The following is a 16,014-nucleotide window of genomic DNA, read 5'->3' as shown; positions in this document are numbered from 1 at the left end:
CTGCATCACATAGCCAATGTACACTTACGCGGGCAAGGGCACTTAGAAGCGCTTGAAGTAAGGCAGGCAGAGTGAGGGATGGGGGGAAACTAGAGCTACGGATTGGGCACTGAAAATGGGCGTCTGTGATTTGGCTTTTGTGAAAAGTGGAAAGTAGAAAGTGGAAAATGGCGAATATGTCGCCGAGCATCGTAAAAATTTATGCCCAAAACGTAAGGCCTCGGCCTCAGCCTCAGCCGATGGGGCTGGAGGAAAGAAAACTCAAATAGTCATGCGAGCATATTAAATGGAATGGGATCTCTGCCCCCAAATGCTGGTCAAATTGCGTTCTTATGGCACTTTAGTGGCAAAATCAAATTAGAATTTATGTTAAGTTGGCCGCAATCATAAATGGCGCCCAATGTGGGGCCGCATTGACTGGCCATAACCAAAGAGTGGACCAAAGCTTGGCGAGAACTCGAGCATTACGAAGATTATGGACTGGAACTGGCGAAGGGGACAGTGATAACTGTGCAGATTTTTAGTTTTAGTTTTTAGCATAAATTTTTACAGCCCTCTTTATGTATGGCGCCCAACGTGGGCTAGGCGCATTGGATTAGTGGCTTGTAATGTGCGCCATCTGTCGGCCACTTGAGGGCATTACTCACGCCACATTTGGCGCATTCAAGTGCTTAGCGTGTTAATTTGCACCAGTTTCAGTGCTTCGAACTCTAGTTTTCACTTACAGGAGGGGTTGGACTCGGACTTGCTGCGTTCCACGAGAGGGGTTGCTTCTGCCCCTGGGCCAGAATTCGTGTCTGCCGAAGCCCTCACAATTGCCGTTTGATTGAGTGATGCGCTCTGCTCGCTCTCTAAAACTCTAGACAATGTTGTTGTTGTTGTTGTTATTGTGAAACAGACAGTTGTTGAGGGTGCAACAGGAACAACATTATCATCATCATCATCAACAGCATTATCAACATTATCTACATTATCAGGAAAAGCAGCCACTGCTGACGAGCATTAAATTAACTGTAACTGGCACCGGTAGCTGCACTTTACACATTTTACATATGTCGACCAAGATCTGACTGGCTGGGTGGGTGGTTGGTTGCTTTGCTGGTTGGTCTTGCTTCTCTGGTTGGCTTGGTTAATATTCCCTCGAGTGTAAAAAGAAGAAAAACAACAAGAACAACAGACCTTCTAGCCAAAATCAAAGCGCATGCACTCAAAAGATCTGAAACTCTACGGACTCTACGTAATTCAATAGCCCAAAAGCCGACACTGCCCCTCATCCTTTTTAATGCCAATGCCCATTGCCTTTGACATGCGGCTCTGGACAGGCACTCATCAAACTTTTGACATGCAACTCAACATTCATTGGACGGTCGAGTGGGGTGGGGTGGGGTTGGGTTGGGTTGCGTTGGTTGTGGGGTTAAAGAGAGCATTCGAGGCTGATGCTGCTGCTGCGCCTTTTTGCATGCAAAATGTCAGCGCATATGTCAGACTTTTGCATACGACTACCCCAAACCCGACTAACAACTTACATGCCACACACCTCGCATTATCGAGGGGTGTTTGTTGCATCTCAACATAATATCTAATATTATTTGAATATCCTGACATATTGTGGCTATAAAGCAAATATATTGTCGCTGAATGTGCTAGAACTTTGGCATTCAATTATGTTCTATATGTAGAGTTCGGTATTTCACTAATTAATTAATTGGATAATCAAGCTATTTACGAAATTCTGCTGTTTACAAAGCGAATATATTTCAAAAATTACATTTAAGGATACTAAAAATAGATGATATATACGTTTTAATTATCAAATTATATTCTTAGGAGCCTACGCCATGCAAATCATAATAAATCTTAGAAGCTGATCAAGTGATGGCATTTAAATGATTCTATCTCCAAATCAAACTTGTTCGTACATTTTGAGTCTCGAACTCAGACCTTATCCTTTGAAAGAATTTGAATTTAATATATGTTTCGGTTACAATCTTTTTTATATAGAAATTGAGAAACCACAAATCGTGATAAATCTTCTTGCAAGCTGATATAACATTTATAGGGGAATCTCTTGCTTTTAGTTAACAAACTTTTCGCTTGACCAACAACAAACTACATCAAATAACTCTCGCATTTCCAGTTAAGAGTTTGTAGTATTTTGTTGTTTTTTTCTTTTCTAAGCCTGTGTCCAAATGCATTTTGATGCAAAAACTGAAGCGCACTTCTTTGAGCGCTGACCCGCTCCCTCTCTCTCGCTTTCTCCCACCGACTCTCTAACTCTGTCGCTTTCTCTGGAACTGCCCTATCGCATTCTCTGTGTTTGCTATGATGTGCCTGTAACTGTAATTGATGCTGACTTTTTGACAGTTTGAATGTCGAAAACGAACAGATGAGCGCGTACCGATGAGCAGGGGTTGAGGAGGGCTTGCCGACCGTAGGGGGGGTTGTAGGGGTGGGTGGTCTAAGCAGCGAATGCTGCTCCAGACACGGCGCTCGGCTCGTCTACTGTTACAAAAATGACAACTCTGATTAGTTTGTGACAGTTTCGTGATTTGAATTCAATTATGACATGCAGATTGGGACTCGCGCAGCTCGCGGGGCATTGCAGTTAAACACAGAAACTTCATTATGAATAGACTCCGAGGAAAATACACTGAATTGCAGCTGACAAAAGTTGACTGCTACGCGAACTGCTCAGGGCTTGGCCAGCACAAAAAACTGACTGCTATGCGAGCAGCTCAGGGTTTGCCGCCAATGGATCAATAAATGCGCCGTTCAAAAGTCAATATTTTGATTTTGAGGAGGAGCAGCAGCAGCAGCAGCAGCAGCAGCAGCGACAGCAGCGAAAACAAAAGGACGTGAAAAAGGAGCGCAGCGCACTAAGCAAATAGAAAACTTTCACATTGCCGCCAACAAGGACAATAGCGTACGAGTTGGAGGAGACGGAGAAGTGTTCAATGCCTGCGCCCATTGTCAAAAAGAATCAACAAAAAACTGAAATCGGATATTAAATGCACAACAAACAACAACAACAACAACAACAACAAATAACAACAAGAACGAACAAAGGCAAACGCTTGAAATGAATATGCCTGAAGGCGACGCTGCAGCCATGGCGCGATACACTGAGCGAAAGAGTCAAGTGACAAGAAATTACTAAAAAAAACCTTATTTTAAGATCTAAGCCCAAAAAAAAGAGAATGCTTACACATCAACTTCCTCAAAGCAGGCGCAGGATGCACCGCATAGTTTTTACACTGCTAAAATGCAGAACAGTGTGACCGTATATACGTTATTTTATTATAAATTTAGTAAATATTTTGGAAATATTATAGCACACTTTTGGGTTGTCGTATCAAACTATGTGCAGAATTCGACTCAATAACATGAACTAGTATTTTTTTTGGTTCTAGGCCTTGAAAATCATTCGAATTCGTAGCAGCTTTTTTGTGCAGTGTAATAGTGTTAACTGGAGCAGCATTGGTGGCAGGGGCCGCAGCGACTGTGGTGGCAACTAAATAGTTGCACTAATATGTCCATGACGTTGGTAAAATAAAACCCAGAGCACGTGTGTGTGTGTGTGTGTGGGTGTGTGTGTGTGTGTGTGTGTGTGTGTGTGTGTGTGTGTGTGTGTGTGTGTGTGTGTGTGTGTGTGTGTGTGTGTTTGGTTGAAAGGCAGCTGAGTTCAGTAATTGAGGCAAAAGTTAAGGGCCAGTGTCGCAGGACAACTGGAGGCCGTGCTGCAAAGTGCATGGAGAGGACAAGAGCCAGGACGAGGCATAACTCGAAATGGCCATTCGATATGGTTACTTTAAAGGGTAATTAAATTAATCGTGCAGCGGGAGCAACAGCAGCAGCCTTGTCCTTGTTGACAACCAAACAAAAGGAGACACGCGGCGCACCCAGAGAATCCTGCCCGGCTGAATCAGAGCTCTCCTTTCTATCGCTCGCTCTCGCCCTCCTCCACTAACCCGACTGGTTACCGCTTCTTCTTGTCGTATGCATATTTCATTATGACAGCAGGGAGCTGGGCGTGGCGGAGCAGGGATTCAATTGTGCAGCACGCGGGGGGTTGCCATGCGCGGCGATGCTGCGAATGTGGACATGGATGAGGTTGAGGATGCGGATGCGGATGCCATGAAGGAAGCTTTCGTGTGCGCCTTATCGCGTGTCAAATCATCGTTATGATTGCCGTTACCTGCCTACCCCGCCCGCCCGTCTGACACCTACCCCTGCCCGTGGCCCTACACCGACCTACTTGTCATAACTTTTTTTTTTTATCATTTGTTTAGCCAGACAACGCCTTGAAAATTGATGATCAAATGATGATTAAATATGTATTTGCTATCGTTTTTTTATTAGCGCGAGGGTTGAGGCTCCTGTACATGATCTGTCTAATGATTGCGTTGATTAATTATGAATCAATTACATTGTAAAACGAGAAGCGCACACGCCACACACACACACACACACACACTCACAATTATGGTATTTGCATAGAATTTAGATTTGTTATGGTTCCAGTAGCAGGCCGTGCGGGAGCTGGAAAGTTTAGGGGTTGAGCGTTGGGAAAAATTTAAATTTTTGGGTTCATTCAGGCGAGCCTCAAATAATTGAAGCACATTTAAAAGAGCTATGATTCAATTATTTCTAAATTTTAAAGTGCAGGTTTCGCTTTTGACAGAAAAAAAGAAGTCTATTTTCTTAGCAAAAGTTATTAAATTAGTTGCGCAGACCAAAATCAAAGTAACTATAAAGGCATTTTAGCTATAGGGTATTTGAAGCGTTTGTTTGAAGGAAAAATTATAGTTCTGTTTTGTCAAAGTTTAAATTTTCGGAAGTGTGCTGAAGTTACATGGCATCTTTTCTTACTGATTAATGCTAATTGCTGGATTTTTATTTAACATTAAATATAATTTGTAGAATTTTATCAAATATTCTTTATCGAAGTCTTAAATGTGAAATGATGAAATAGCAACAATAGTTCGCCTATTGTTTTTGCAACAATCTGGCAGCACTAAAAGAGTTAAGTACGCTTGTTAAGTTGGCTGCGGCCGACTAACTCAGATTAATGAAATTATGTTCAGGCAAAAGTTATGCGAATATTGTTAAAAATTTAATATAATTTTATGATTTATCATATATGTACATATATATAAATATAAAAGTTATTATTGTGATTAGTCCGCTTAAAAAACCCTTCATGAAAATTCCAAAGAATACAGCAATAAAGTTATTGTATATTAATCTACTTCATTTCGTTTTAATTTAAAAGCTGAATTGCAAGTATGTTTGAAAGGCCTGGGAAACACGAAACTCGAAACTCTTGCAGAGAAAATCAAAACTTCGCTCAAGCGGAAACTTTGTTAACCAACCGAGTTCTATGCGGCTAAGGCAAACCACGACTTTGTGGATAATCATAATGATAATGACGATAACGATGGTAACTATGATGATAATAATGATGACAAAGCTTACCAAAAAAGGCGACTGGGTCAATGGGCGTGCTCTATATGCAGACACACCAATGCAAACATATGTAATACATGCACACGGATACACCCATGCCTAGCACTAGAGAAGCTTTGGCTTATGACATGCTAAATTCGAAATAGAACCCAAAAGGGAAAACATGAATTTAGTGCATAATTCATTGAAATGTTAGAGCTCAAAAGCAAACTGAGAGAAGAAAGCAAGAAAAAATTTGGAAAGTTTCTTAATTAAAATCAAATTTGTGTTACAAATCGGAATGAAAAAGTGTTGCGCCCTTCGCTCTAGTGCCAACCCCCTCCCCCTCGCTCCGCTTCCCCTCAACGCGCTCTTCACTTTCTGTATGCCGCTCGACCAATTAAAAGTAAACAAAAATTAAATTATGCAGCTACAAAAAGCTGCACGTCGAGCACAGCCAAAAGATTGACTACAGCAGTTGGCCGCCCCGAAAGCTACAATTGAATTAGAAAGCAGCAGAACGAGCGGCAGAAAAGTAGAGAGTACAAGTAGTGGAAGGAGTGGGGGAGGGGCGCCAGGGGTGTGGGAGCTAGAGGAAGCAACAGCCAAATACTTGCTGCTACGACCGGAGGTGGCATCCCATTCAAGTGCGGCGAATTGAATTTCTGTTTCTTTATATCTATTTTTTTTTTTTTTTATCCCACTCTTCGCTTTATTCAAGTTTTGGCAAAATGGCGCAGCGTATTGTGTAGCGGGCGCCGGGCCGGAGGAAATTATAGTCAAGGAAAATGTGATTTTGCAGCAAAACGTTAGACGCAGCTATAGAAAACAAGACGGCAACGCTTTGTAATTGAATTGAGCGCCGAAAAGCGCGCTGCTAAAAAAAAAAATAAAATAAAATAAAAATTGGGAATATAAAAAGAAAAGCAAACAACCACAAAAGGCTGCGAACAAAAAATGGTATGGGGGAGAGAGAGAGCGAGAGCGAGAGAGAGAGACAGAGAACAATGGCGGCGGGCTACTAATAAAATAAACGAAAAGCTTTTGTAAGCAAATTGAAAACATAAACAAACGAAAATTGATCAACAAAAATAAAAAACTAGAGAAAAAAATTCAATGGGCTAGAGCCAGAGGAAGGAGGGGGGGCGGAGGGGGGGACAGTGCCACACAAAGGATAAACAAAATGTTTTTACTGGCGAAACAAAAGCCAAACGAACAAAAATGACTAAAATATATAAAAACAACAAAAGTCACAAAAATGCATAACAAAAGTTTCTTTTTTTTTTACAATCAAAAAAGTGAACACAGCGCAAAATAAACAACAAAAAGGAAACACAATAAGCAAATGTATATGAAATTCAATTTCTGCAAAAATAAACAAAATGGCGTCTGTGTGCGTGCGTGTGTGTGTGGGTAACAACAGCAGAAATTCGATTAAAACTTGTGCATTGCCCAAAAATACACACACACACACACACGCACGCAAAATAAGCGCAAATTAAAGAAAAACAAGCAGCGACGCGGACTGCGCGCGGGCTACATTAAAGTTTTTGCCAAAATAAAAAAAAAACGAATTCAAGCAGCAGCAACAACAATGCAGCAGCAGCAGCAGCAACTGTAAAAGCGAAGCAGTCATAAAAACGTGCAGGCAGAAAGTTAGCGGCGAGTGTTGAAAGCGCCCGCAACAACAACAATAACAGAAACAACAATGGCTGCACTTGCTCATAAAGCGCAATTGGACAAGCACTGCCAAATGGTAAACACAGCCTGCACAGTTTGCAAGCCACTGCATATGCAGGCCATATACATACATACATATACAGGCGCAGCACACTAGCCGTCACGCTCGCACAGCATTGACACGCCCCTGCACACACACAAGCGCTCCCGCTCGCACACGCACGCACTGCCTGGCCGCCACTCACGCATTTTCGAACATTGTATTCTTTCGAACTTGCGCCATTTCCCCTACTTGCGAGCGCGCGCATGCATGTGTGTGTGTGTGTGTTTCTGTGTACGTTGTACTGTTAACTTTGTGCAGTTGTTTCTTTTGTTTTTCTTTGTCGTTTTTCATTTTTTTCTTTTGTACTCACTTTATCATGTCCGGTAGGCGTTCCGGAACTTTAGGGTGGGTGTTTTTCTTCACATAGTTGGATGATAGCGCCTCGGTGCATGCCAGCATTAGCTCCGTGGATAACTCGACCGGATGTTGTGGTGATTTTTCTTCGGGTAACTGCAAATGGCGAAAGAAACAGTCGAAAAGAAAAAAATCAAAATACAAATCAAACAGAAAGTCAAAAAGTGTCAATGGACTTGTTGGCATTGTTGTTGTTGTTGTTGTTGTTGTTGCAGTTGTTGTTGTCGCACAATTGTTGCATGCTTTGCGGCGTTAAGCGACATTTTTCGTGTGTGTTTTCAAATTAATTATAAAAGTTAACAGCTACAGCAAGAAGAAGAACAACAACAACCGTAACGGCCACTCACATCAATCAAAATGTTAATTGATGTTTTTTAACGCGACGCTCTTTATCTCTTTCTCTGTTTCTGCTTCTTCTTGATTACATGACAAGCGGCGTGCGCGCTGATCCATCAGCAATAACCAGAGGTGTGTTGGGGGGAGGGGAGGGGGGGGGGGGGCACAAGCACAACAATAAACACGAGCCAAAGCAACAACAACAGCAACGCAGTAAAAATATTTTTTTATGAAATACAAAAAATAAAAGCACAGCAAACGAACAACAACAATGCATAAATATAAAATGACTTTTTACGCGCTTTAACGATTGATTTAACAGCGGCCCCCAAATATACAAACACATACACATACACATACATACACATACACATACATATACATAAACATTTATGCATATATAAAAACAATAACAACAAAAAAAGACGCACGCAAAACTTGACAGCCAAATGCTGACAAATTGTCGGCCCAGGGAGGGGGGAGGGTTTGGGGGTTGCGGGCGGCGGGGGAGTTTTGCGGCTAGTGCGTTACGAATTTATAGGCCACAACGCGTCGCCGCCGCGGCCAGTAAATAAAATACAAATAAAAATGCCACACAGGGCAACAACAACAACAACAGAAACAAAAAGCAAAAGCAACGCGCCAAATAAAAGCGTCAAAAGAAATGGCAAATAAACAAGCGAACAAAATAAGAAAACAATAAACTTTAAACTTGGCAAAGTTCTCGTGTGTGTATCAAGTCGACTTGCAAATGCCCTACATTAACAAAAATATATATGAACTAAAAAACTAATTCGAAATGTTATTTGATCGCTGGAAATTGTCGGATTTATAAGCAATAAAATTAAAATGATATGTTGAAAATTCGCAATTCATACTTTAAGCTACAATATTTTTTTTGTTAAAAAAAAAATGATAAAGTTTTCCAAATATCAAAAAGGGCGCGAAACTTAAGCATGTTTTAATTAATTTCAATTTAATTTAAACTGTGTTTTTTTTTTACTTTAATTTGTATTTAAAAATATATGCATATATATTTATATAAATTTCATAAATTTTAATTTAAATGAAATCAATAAATATATGCATAAATATATTATAAATATTAACTATAAAATATATCAAAGCTCCCAGGCATATAAAAACAATATCTATTTCACTAAATTCAACAATTTGCCATAGTTTTAAGAGTTCAAAAAAAAAAGGTATTCAAAAGTTCTTGCCAGTTGTCGCAAAGCTTAGCACAGAACGCAAATGCCCTACAGCACAAATATATTTTATGGTTGAAGCGTATAAGAGAGACGAAATCAGCGCGGCCAAGTGTTAAGTGGCTATATGCCAGGCAACTAGTGGGAGAGGGGGACGAGGTACAAGAAGAGGGGCAGAGGGCAAGAATAAGAACGCGAGCCAAGTTTAAAGCGTGCAACGCACTTGGGGGAATTACGTTTCTAGATGCATTTTGTGTGCGACAGCGCGGCGACACTTTTATTGGGCCACCAGAGGCTTTAGCTCACCTGGAAACTCTTGCTTATGGCATCGAAGAGCGTCGCAATGGAGTTGCCCAGAAGCGCATGACGCGCTATCTGTGGACAAACGGAGCACGCATTCCGATACAGCTGAACGGCCAGTGTGACGGATCTGAAATCGAAGGAAATCGATTTAGTTTTATTGATCTCATAAATATTTCATTAACTTCTCGTTCAACTTACTTCTTTGAGATCTCGGCATTGTCCTCCAAGCCCTTGCTGATCACATGATTGGCCAGCACACCGAGCCCGTCCATGCTGAGGAACGCCTGAAAGTCGTAGGTCTGCGCCTTTGGTATCACACGCAACAGATTGCCCAGCGTACGGTCCAGACCCTGAGAGCCGCCGCCCTTCATCACCAGATGCAGCAGCTTCGGCACGCTGCTATCCCGTTTCACATGGGCGGGCAGGGCCTCCATTGTGGACAAGTAATCCGCGGCACTGGCAGTTGAGGAAAGAATTAAAATAATATGCAGGTATTCAAATGGAATCTTAAAGCTCTATCTCTATATCGGCGGAACACGATTATACGGTAGTATATCCGCCATTATCCTATATCCTTTAAATGGGGTATTTCAGGCGACAAGCTCTCTTACCACTGGCTCATGCGTTGCTTCAGTTTCTTCATCTTCTTTTTGTAGCTGCGCGAATGCTCGCGACTGCCGGTCAGGCCGCCCATGTCGGATAGTGTTGAGGACAAATCGCAATCCTCGTTGGTGGTGCTGGTGGCATTCCCATTGACCAGGTCCGCGTCCTCGTCACCGCGCACATCGTCCTGCTGCCTGGTGCTGGGCATGGTAAGCTCCAGTGCACGCTGGCGTATGTGCTCGATGTTCTCCTCATGGCGACGCGCCGACTCCAGCTGCTTGTGTAGGATCTTGCGCTGCAGCTCCTCGGTGGTCTGCTGCTGTTGCACCTGGAGGGCGAGCAGACGCTCCTCGCGATCGCGTGCCTTTTCGCGAGCGAGCGCCTGACGTTGTCGCTCCTTTTGCTCCTGCATTTTGCCAATGCGCTGCTCCTTCTCCAGCCGCGTCTCGTTCATTTTTTCCAGCTTGAGCAGACGCTCCTTTTCGAGCGCCTGTCGCCGCCGCTCCACAGCCGCCTCCTTGGCGGCCTTCTCCTCGACGCGCTTCTGACGCTCCTGCTCGAGATCCTGCAGACGACCCTCTGTCTCCTTAAAGGCTTCGAGCAAATCGAGTCGCTTATTCTGCGCTTCGATATTCTTAATGAAGTTAATCTCCTTGAGCTTTTTGTCCTCGTCGTGCGCCTTCTCAATGATCTGGCGCAAATAAAGCTCGCGGTTCTCGGCAGCACGCTGCAGACGGCCCTCCATCTTCTGGCGCTTGTCCTCGATAAGCTGCTTCTTGGCCGCCTTGACGTCCTCGACACGCACAAATAGCTGCTGCAGCTTGGCGGCCTTCTCCTGCTGCAACAGCGCCCGCTTCTGCTGGGCCCGTGCCTGCTTTGCCTGGTACTTCTTGAGGGTCTCCTGCAGCGAGCGACGGCGCGAGGGCGAGGATAGCTTCTGGTGCAGCTCCTGTGCGCGGCCAGGATGACGCGCCACATAGGCCTGCAGCGTGGCCAGTGCCTCGGCACGTTCGTTCCAGGACATGTCCGACAGCAGCGCCTGGTAGCGCAGCTCCAGGCTGGCGTTTTCATCATCGCTCATCGTAACAAAGACGACGGCATCGTCGAGCGCCTGATCCGTGTTGTCGTCTTGCTCCTCCAGCTGCACCTCACCATCCGTTTCATCCGTTTCGGTGTCCACATCGATCTCTGTGCTCTCCAGCTCGCGTATTTGACGCTCCAGCGACTCCTGCACCTCAACCAGAATGCGTTCGTTGCGCTCCTCCTCCACATCCTCGGCGGTCTGCTCCTCGATCTCATCGCAGGCACTTAGCATGTTGGCGCTGGACTTGACACACCCATTGGGCAGCTTGCTCCGGGCAATACTCTCGTACAGCTCACCAATTGTCTTGGAGAACTCACAGTTCGTCTGGATTTTGATGTCGATCTTGTTGTGGTCATCGTTGTTGGCTGACGGAGCGTTAAGAGAAAAGATAATTTGAATTTTACATTGTTTACAAAGAAATATATCATTCATTATGTTTACACTGATTGATTGATTGACTGCTAGTTTGATTGATTCATAATCTATTACAGAAACTATAAATAAATTTATTTACCTGAATATGCAAAGATATGAAACTGATCGAGGAGACAGACTGATTGATTGACTGACTGATTGATAATTCATAATAAATAAATAATTTCTTTATTGATTGACAAGGTATATTGATTGATTGACTGACTTATGTGTATCATCAATATTTTTAGGAAACGAAATAAATAATACAAAGAAACATGCGAATTTGTTTATCCATATATTTAAAAATGTCCTGACTGATTAGAGGACTGACCAGATTGATTGACTGACTGACTGATTGATGAACTACACTTGTTAAATTATCTGCGCATATGACTCTTTGGTCTTGACTGATTGACTGACTGACTAACTGATTGATGACCTATGGAATATGGAATAGATAGAATATTTGGTCCTGACTTTTTGATTGATAAGCAGCTGATTGATTAATTGACTGATACTGAAATCACAACAGCTACTGGCACAACTATGTTAAGGCTTTCTGCTTGTTTTTAACTCAAGGCTTGCTTACTTACACTCATTGTCAGTCGCTGTGGAGTTGTTGCTGCTGCTCTGATCCTTTTGCTCCTTTTGCTGTTTGCGCAGCGCATTCTTCTCGCTGCGCATGTACTCCTTGTGCAGGGAGGTCATCTTGAGGCCCGTGAGATCCGATTTCTGTCGCTTGATGATGGAGGTGCGTGCATTTGGCGAGGGTGCCACAATATTATGGCTGCAATGGCTGCTGCTTCGCGCTAAGCCAATGGATGGCTTCGGCTTATCCTTGTCCTTGTCTTTGCACTTTTCCTGCTCCTTGTCCTTTTCCTTGGCCTGCTCCTTTTCTTTGTCTTGCTTTTTCACATTGGCTGCTGTGCGCTGTGCTGGAAACGAGTTCACCTTGGCCTTGGCATTCTTGATTTCCGGCCTCGACGCCGGCGGCGCCATCATTTTGGCCGCCTTGTTGCCAGCCTTGGGTTTGATGATATCAGTTGCGGGCATTTTGCCGGCCAAAGTGGATTTGCCGCTGGCCTGGCTCCTGTTGGCAGCTGCAGCTGCTGCTGCCGCCCTCTCACGCTGCTGCTTGTCCTTTTCCTCCTTCTGCTCGTTGAGCAGCGCCAGGGTAGGCAGACTGGCATAGCCCGTGGGCTGATTGAAACGATTCGCCCAGTGCATGCTGGTGCGGCGACGATTCTTGACCGTCAGCCAACCGTCGTTGGCATCCGGCAGCAGCTGCTTGGGCTCCGAATGGCGCTCGTCCAGCTTGAGGGTGCTGCGCGAGCTACTCAGCTGTTCGTTGCTGGCCTTCAGCGTGGACGTCGAGCTGGCTATGTCCTCACGTGAGCTCAGGCGTATGCTGGGCGCGCTGACACGCTTACCGACAGCCGGCATGGTGCCTGTGCTCAGCAGCGTGCTGCCGGTGCGTCTGGCTAGCGGCTTGGGCAACACTGCTGCCACGGTGGCGGCGGCCACCGCATTGCCATTCATGTCCAGCATGGTCCGTGATCTGGCGGACAGCCGTGTGGCCACATTGTTAGGCGGGCCATAGCATTCCGTTTTGCTGCTGGGACGCGGCGGTGGCACACGCGCGCTGCGTGCCGCAAAGGTCTTCAAGTTGTTGTTGTTGTTGTTGTTGTTGCTGCTGTTGTTATTGTTGAGCCGCCGCAAGCCGTTTGGTGGAGCCGCTGTCTTGGCCAGGGCTGGTTTGCTGTTCAGCAATTTGGTATTGCTGTTAGCTGCTCCGCCCATTTGTCCATTTGCCTTTTGGCTGCCGCCACGCGCCGCCACCGGTCGATTGAGCACACTCGAGTACTTCAGCGGACTATTCTGCATGGCGCCGCCCAGTGGCTGCGATTGGTTCTTTTTCTCTGCCGGCGGCATGGTGACCGGTTTAAGCAGCGTGCTGGGCGGCGTGGGCGTCTTGTTGGCCTGCGCTATTAACAATGCGTTCTCCATGGCATCCAAGCGGGAGACGGTCAACTCCAGAGCTGTGGGCTCAATGACAGCAACAGCTGTCTGATTCGGCGCCTGTTGCTCCACGCGCTGTGGTTCTGGCTGAGATTCTGCTTGTGTTTCCTTTGGCTCAATTGTGCTGGACAGCTGCACTGGCTCCATTTCCTCCTTTGGCTGAGCAGCGTTGGAATCTAAAAAATAATATTCATGAGCATGAAATATACATGTACATAATAACTATAATGGAAACACAGTCTCGATTCTCTTAAGAGAGAGTGAGGGTCGGATATGGTCCACGGCTTAATTAGGATGTCCATGGAATTGTACATTAATGGGCCACTTACCAGGTGCCTTCTTGACAGCCTCTTCCTTTTCAGTCGACTCCTTTACAGCTGCCTCCTTTACAGCCGCCTCTCTTTCAGCTGCCTCCCTTTCAGTCGCTTCCCTGTCAGCTAGCTCCCTTGCAGCAGCCGCCTCTCTTTCGGCCGCCTCTCGTTCAGCTGCTTCTCTTTCGGCAGCCTCCCGTTCGGCAGCCTCGCGTTGCATCTTCTCACGCACATCGGCGAGCGTCAGATGCGGATCTTCGAGATCTGTCTGTGAATATTGATTGTTTAGCTGCACATACGGCTTGTCCGCAGGCAGCTCCAATGGCGCTGCTGGCGTCGGCTCCAGTGCATCGGAATTGGGCGAGCCATGCGCATTGCGCTTATTGGCCGCGAACAGTTCACGGACATTGACACGCATGGCGCCCCGTGGCAGCTGGTCGTAGGCGCGCAGCAGCTTCTTGGGCGTCACATGACCATCGCAGCAGGGAGATGTCTTGCCGGAATTGCAGGGAAATAGCGCTGGACTGGATTTACCAGATGTTGTGGGGCTGCACAGGCTTTTGGTACGCACACGGGGCGTAGGATTGCTTTTGCGCACCTCCCAGGCGAGGCTCTGGGGACGCTGCTGCAGCGGCCGTGAGTCATAGTCCCAGCTGACCTTAAACCATTCGCTGAGCGCCTTGAAGTCACGCACATAATTCTCCAGCACAAGTATGGCCTCCTGACAGCTGGATATGTTCTCATAGCACTCGACCGTCTGATAAATCTCGTTGACCGCACGCTGCAAATTGCCAAAGAGCAGCGCCCAGTAGCGTGCCTGCAGCTCCGACTTCTTGTCCCGTCCCGTTGAGGCGCTGCGCACACGCGGTCCAGTGGAGCCAGCGCCCACGCCGCCATTGCCCGGCTTTGCTTGGCGCATCGTCGTCGGCGATTGGCAGTGTTTGGGCGTTTGCAGCCCGTTTGGCGATTTCGGCGGCGCCACTGGCGGCTTACGGCATGTGGGCGCTGAATAACCTAAAATAAATAAATTCAAGTTACAAAAGCCAAAAGAACGATCGAGTCGAGAGCTCACGACTAGGAGTTACCCTGTACACAAATATCTATAAGCTGTGCATGTTACACGAAACTCATAATCTTCGAGATATGTTCGAAAACTGCGGCTGAAGATCGATATTTATCGATTTATCCGTGCAGCAAAGGACAGTTAGCGATACTATGAAATCAACTTGATTAGCGGCCTTCGTAAAGGCGTCAGGACAAACGGACGGACGCAAACAGGGCACTTGACATTGAATATATTTATACTAGACGGAATAGCAGGCACTTATGCACTTTTTCGATTGGGCACAGGGTATCAGAAGTAACACAAAACTTTCAACTTACAATCGCCATTGACTACAACGCCGCCGTCTCTGGCCGCGCCGCTGCCAGCGCCAGCGCCAGCGCCGCCGTTTGCGGTTGTCTCATCGCAAAACTGGTAGACTAGCAAATTCTTTGCTTCGCGCCCCTCGCGACTCAGCACCTCTCGCATTTCCATTGCCTTTTTATTTTGTGGTATCTTTTTGTTTGGTATGTTTGCTGTTGTTGCCTCTGCCTCTGCCGCTGCCTACGCCAACGCCTACGCCAGTCCCAGACGCAGCTGTTCGCACACCTTTACGTTTGCAACTCTTTCAACAGTTCAATTTGATTAAGATTCACAGCTGCTGTTGCTCCATGCACAAAACTATGACTATTTGTTATAAATTTTAATTGATTACTATGCAATTCGTTGCACTCTTGTGTGGTTTTTTTTTATTGTCTTTTAACGGCTGCTGGTTGGCTTGTTGTTGTTGTTACTGTTTCTGTTGTTGTTGTTGTTGCTGCTGCCGTTGTGTCTGCTGCTGTTGCTGAGAATTTCGCAATGACAGATTGTAACATTTTTGCGCAATACACACGCTTGTACGTTTGTTTAGACACGCGCAGGCTACTTTGCTTGAATTGTTTTCAAAAACGTATTTAGCTACAGCTGTTTTTATTACTCTTACGCAGGTGTCTTTATTATAAACTAAAAATAATTTTAAAACGCTGCACGAACGTAGAACTGCATGCCAGACCGAATCAGCTGTGCGCCTTCTGTTTATCGAACAGTGTGTACACACACGCAAGCCAACA

General features: G+C 45.4%; 1 protein-coding gene across 1 annotated transcript in view; it reads right to left on the bottom strand.

Moving 5' to 3' along the window:
* The window catches only part of ssp3 (short spindle 3), a 34,643-nt gene extending 18,669 nt beyond the window's left edge, over window positions 1-15,974 (bottom strand). The window contains exons 1-7 of the mRNA XM_002051893.4: window positions 15,247-15,974; window positions 13,882-14,877; window positions 12,127-13,728; window positions 10,041-11,481; window positions 9,628-9,885; window positions 9,433-9,556; window positions 7,539-7,678 (exon numbers count right to left, since the gene is read on the bottom strand). Coding sequence (XP_002051929.1) covers window positions 7,539-7,678; window positions 9,433-9,556; window positions 9,628-9,885; window positions 10,041-11,481; window positions 12,127-13,728; window positions 13,882-14,877; window positions 15,247-15,400 — 4,715 coding nt within the window. The 5' untranslated portion in view covers window positions 15,401-15,974. The remainder of the gene's footprint in view (window positions 1-7,538; window positions 7,679-9,432; window positions 9,557-9,627; window positions 9,886-10,040; window positions 11,482-12,126; window positions 13,729-13,881; window positions 14,878-15,246) is intronic.
* Between the last annotated feature and the right edge of the window lie 40 nt (window positions 15,975-16,014).

Source organism: Drosophila virilis, chromosome 4 (genome assembly GCF_030788295.1).
Source record: "Drosophila virilis strain 15010-1051.87 chromosome 4, Dvir_AGI_RSII-ME, whole genome shotgun sequence".
In the NCBI taxonomy this organism is placed as follows: Eukaryota; Metazoa; Arthropoda; class Insecta; order Diptera; family Drosophilidae; genus Drosophila; species Drosophila virilis.
The sequence above is the reverse complement of the archived record's forward strand: the minus strand, read 5'-3'. Positions and strand labels throughout refer to the sequence as shown.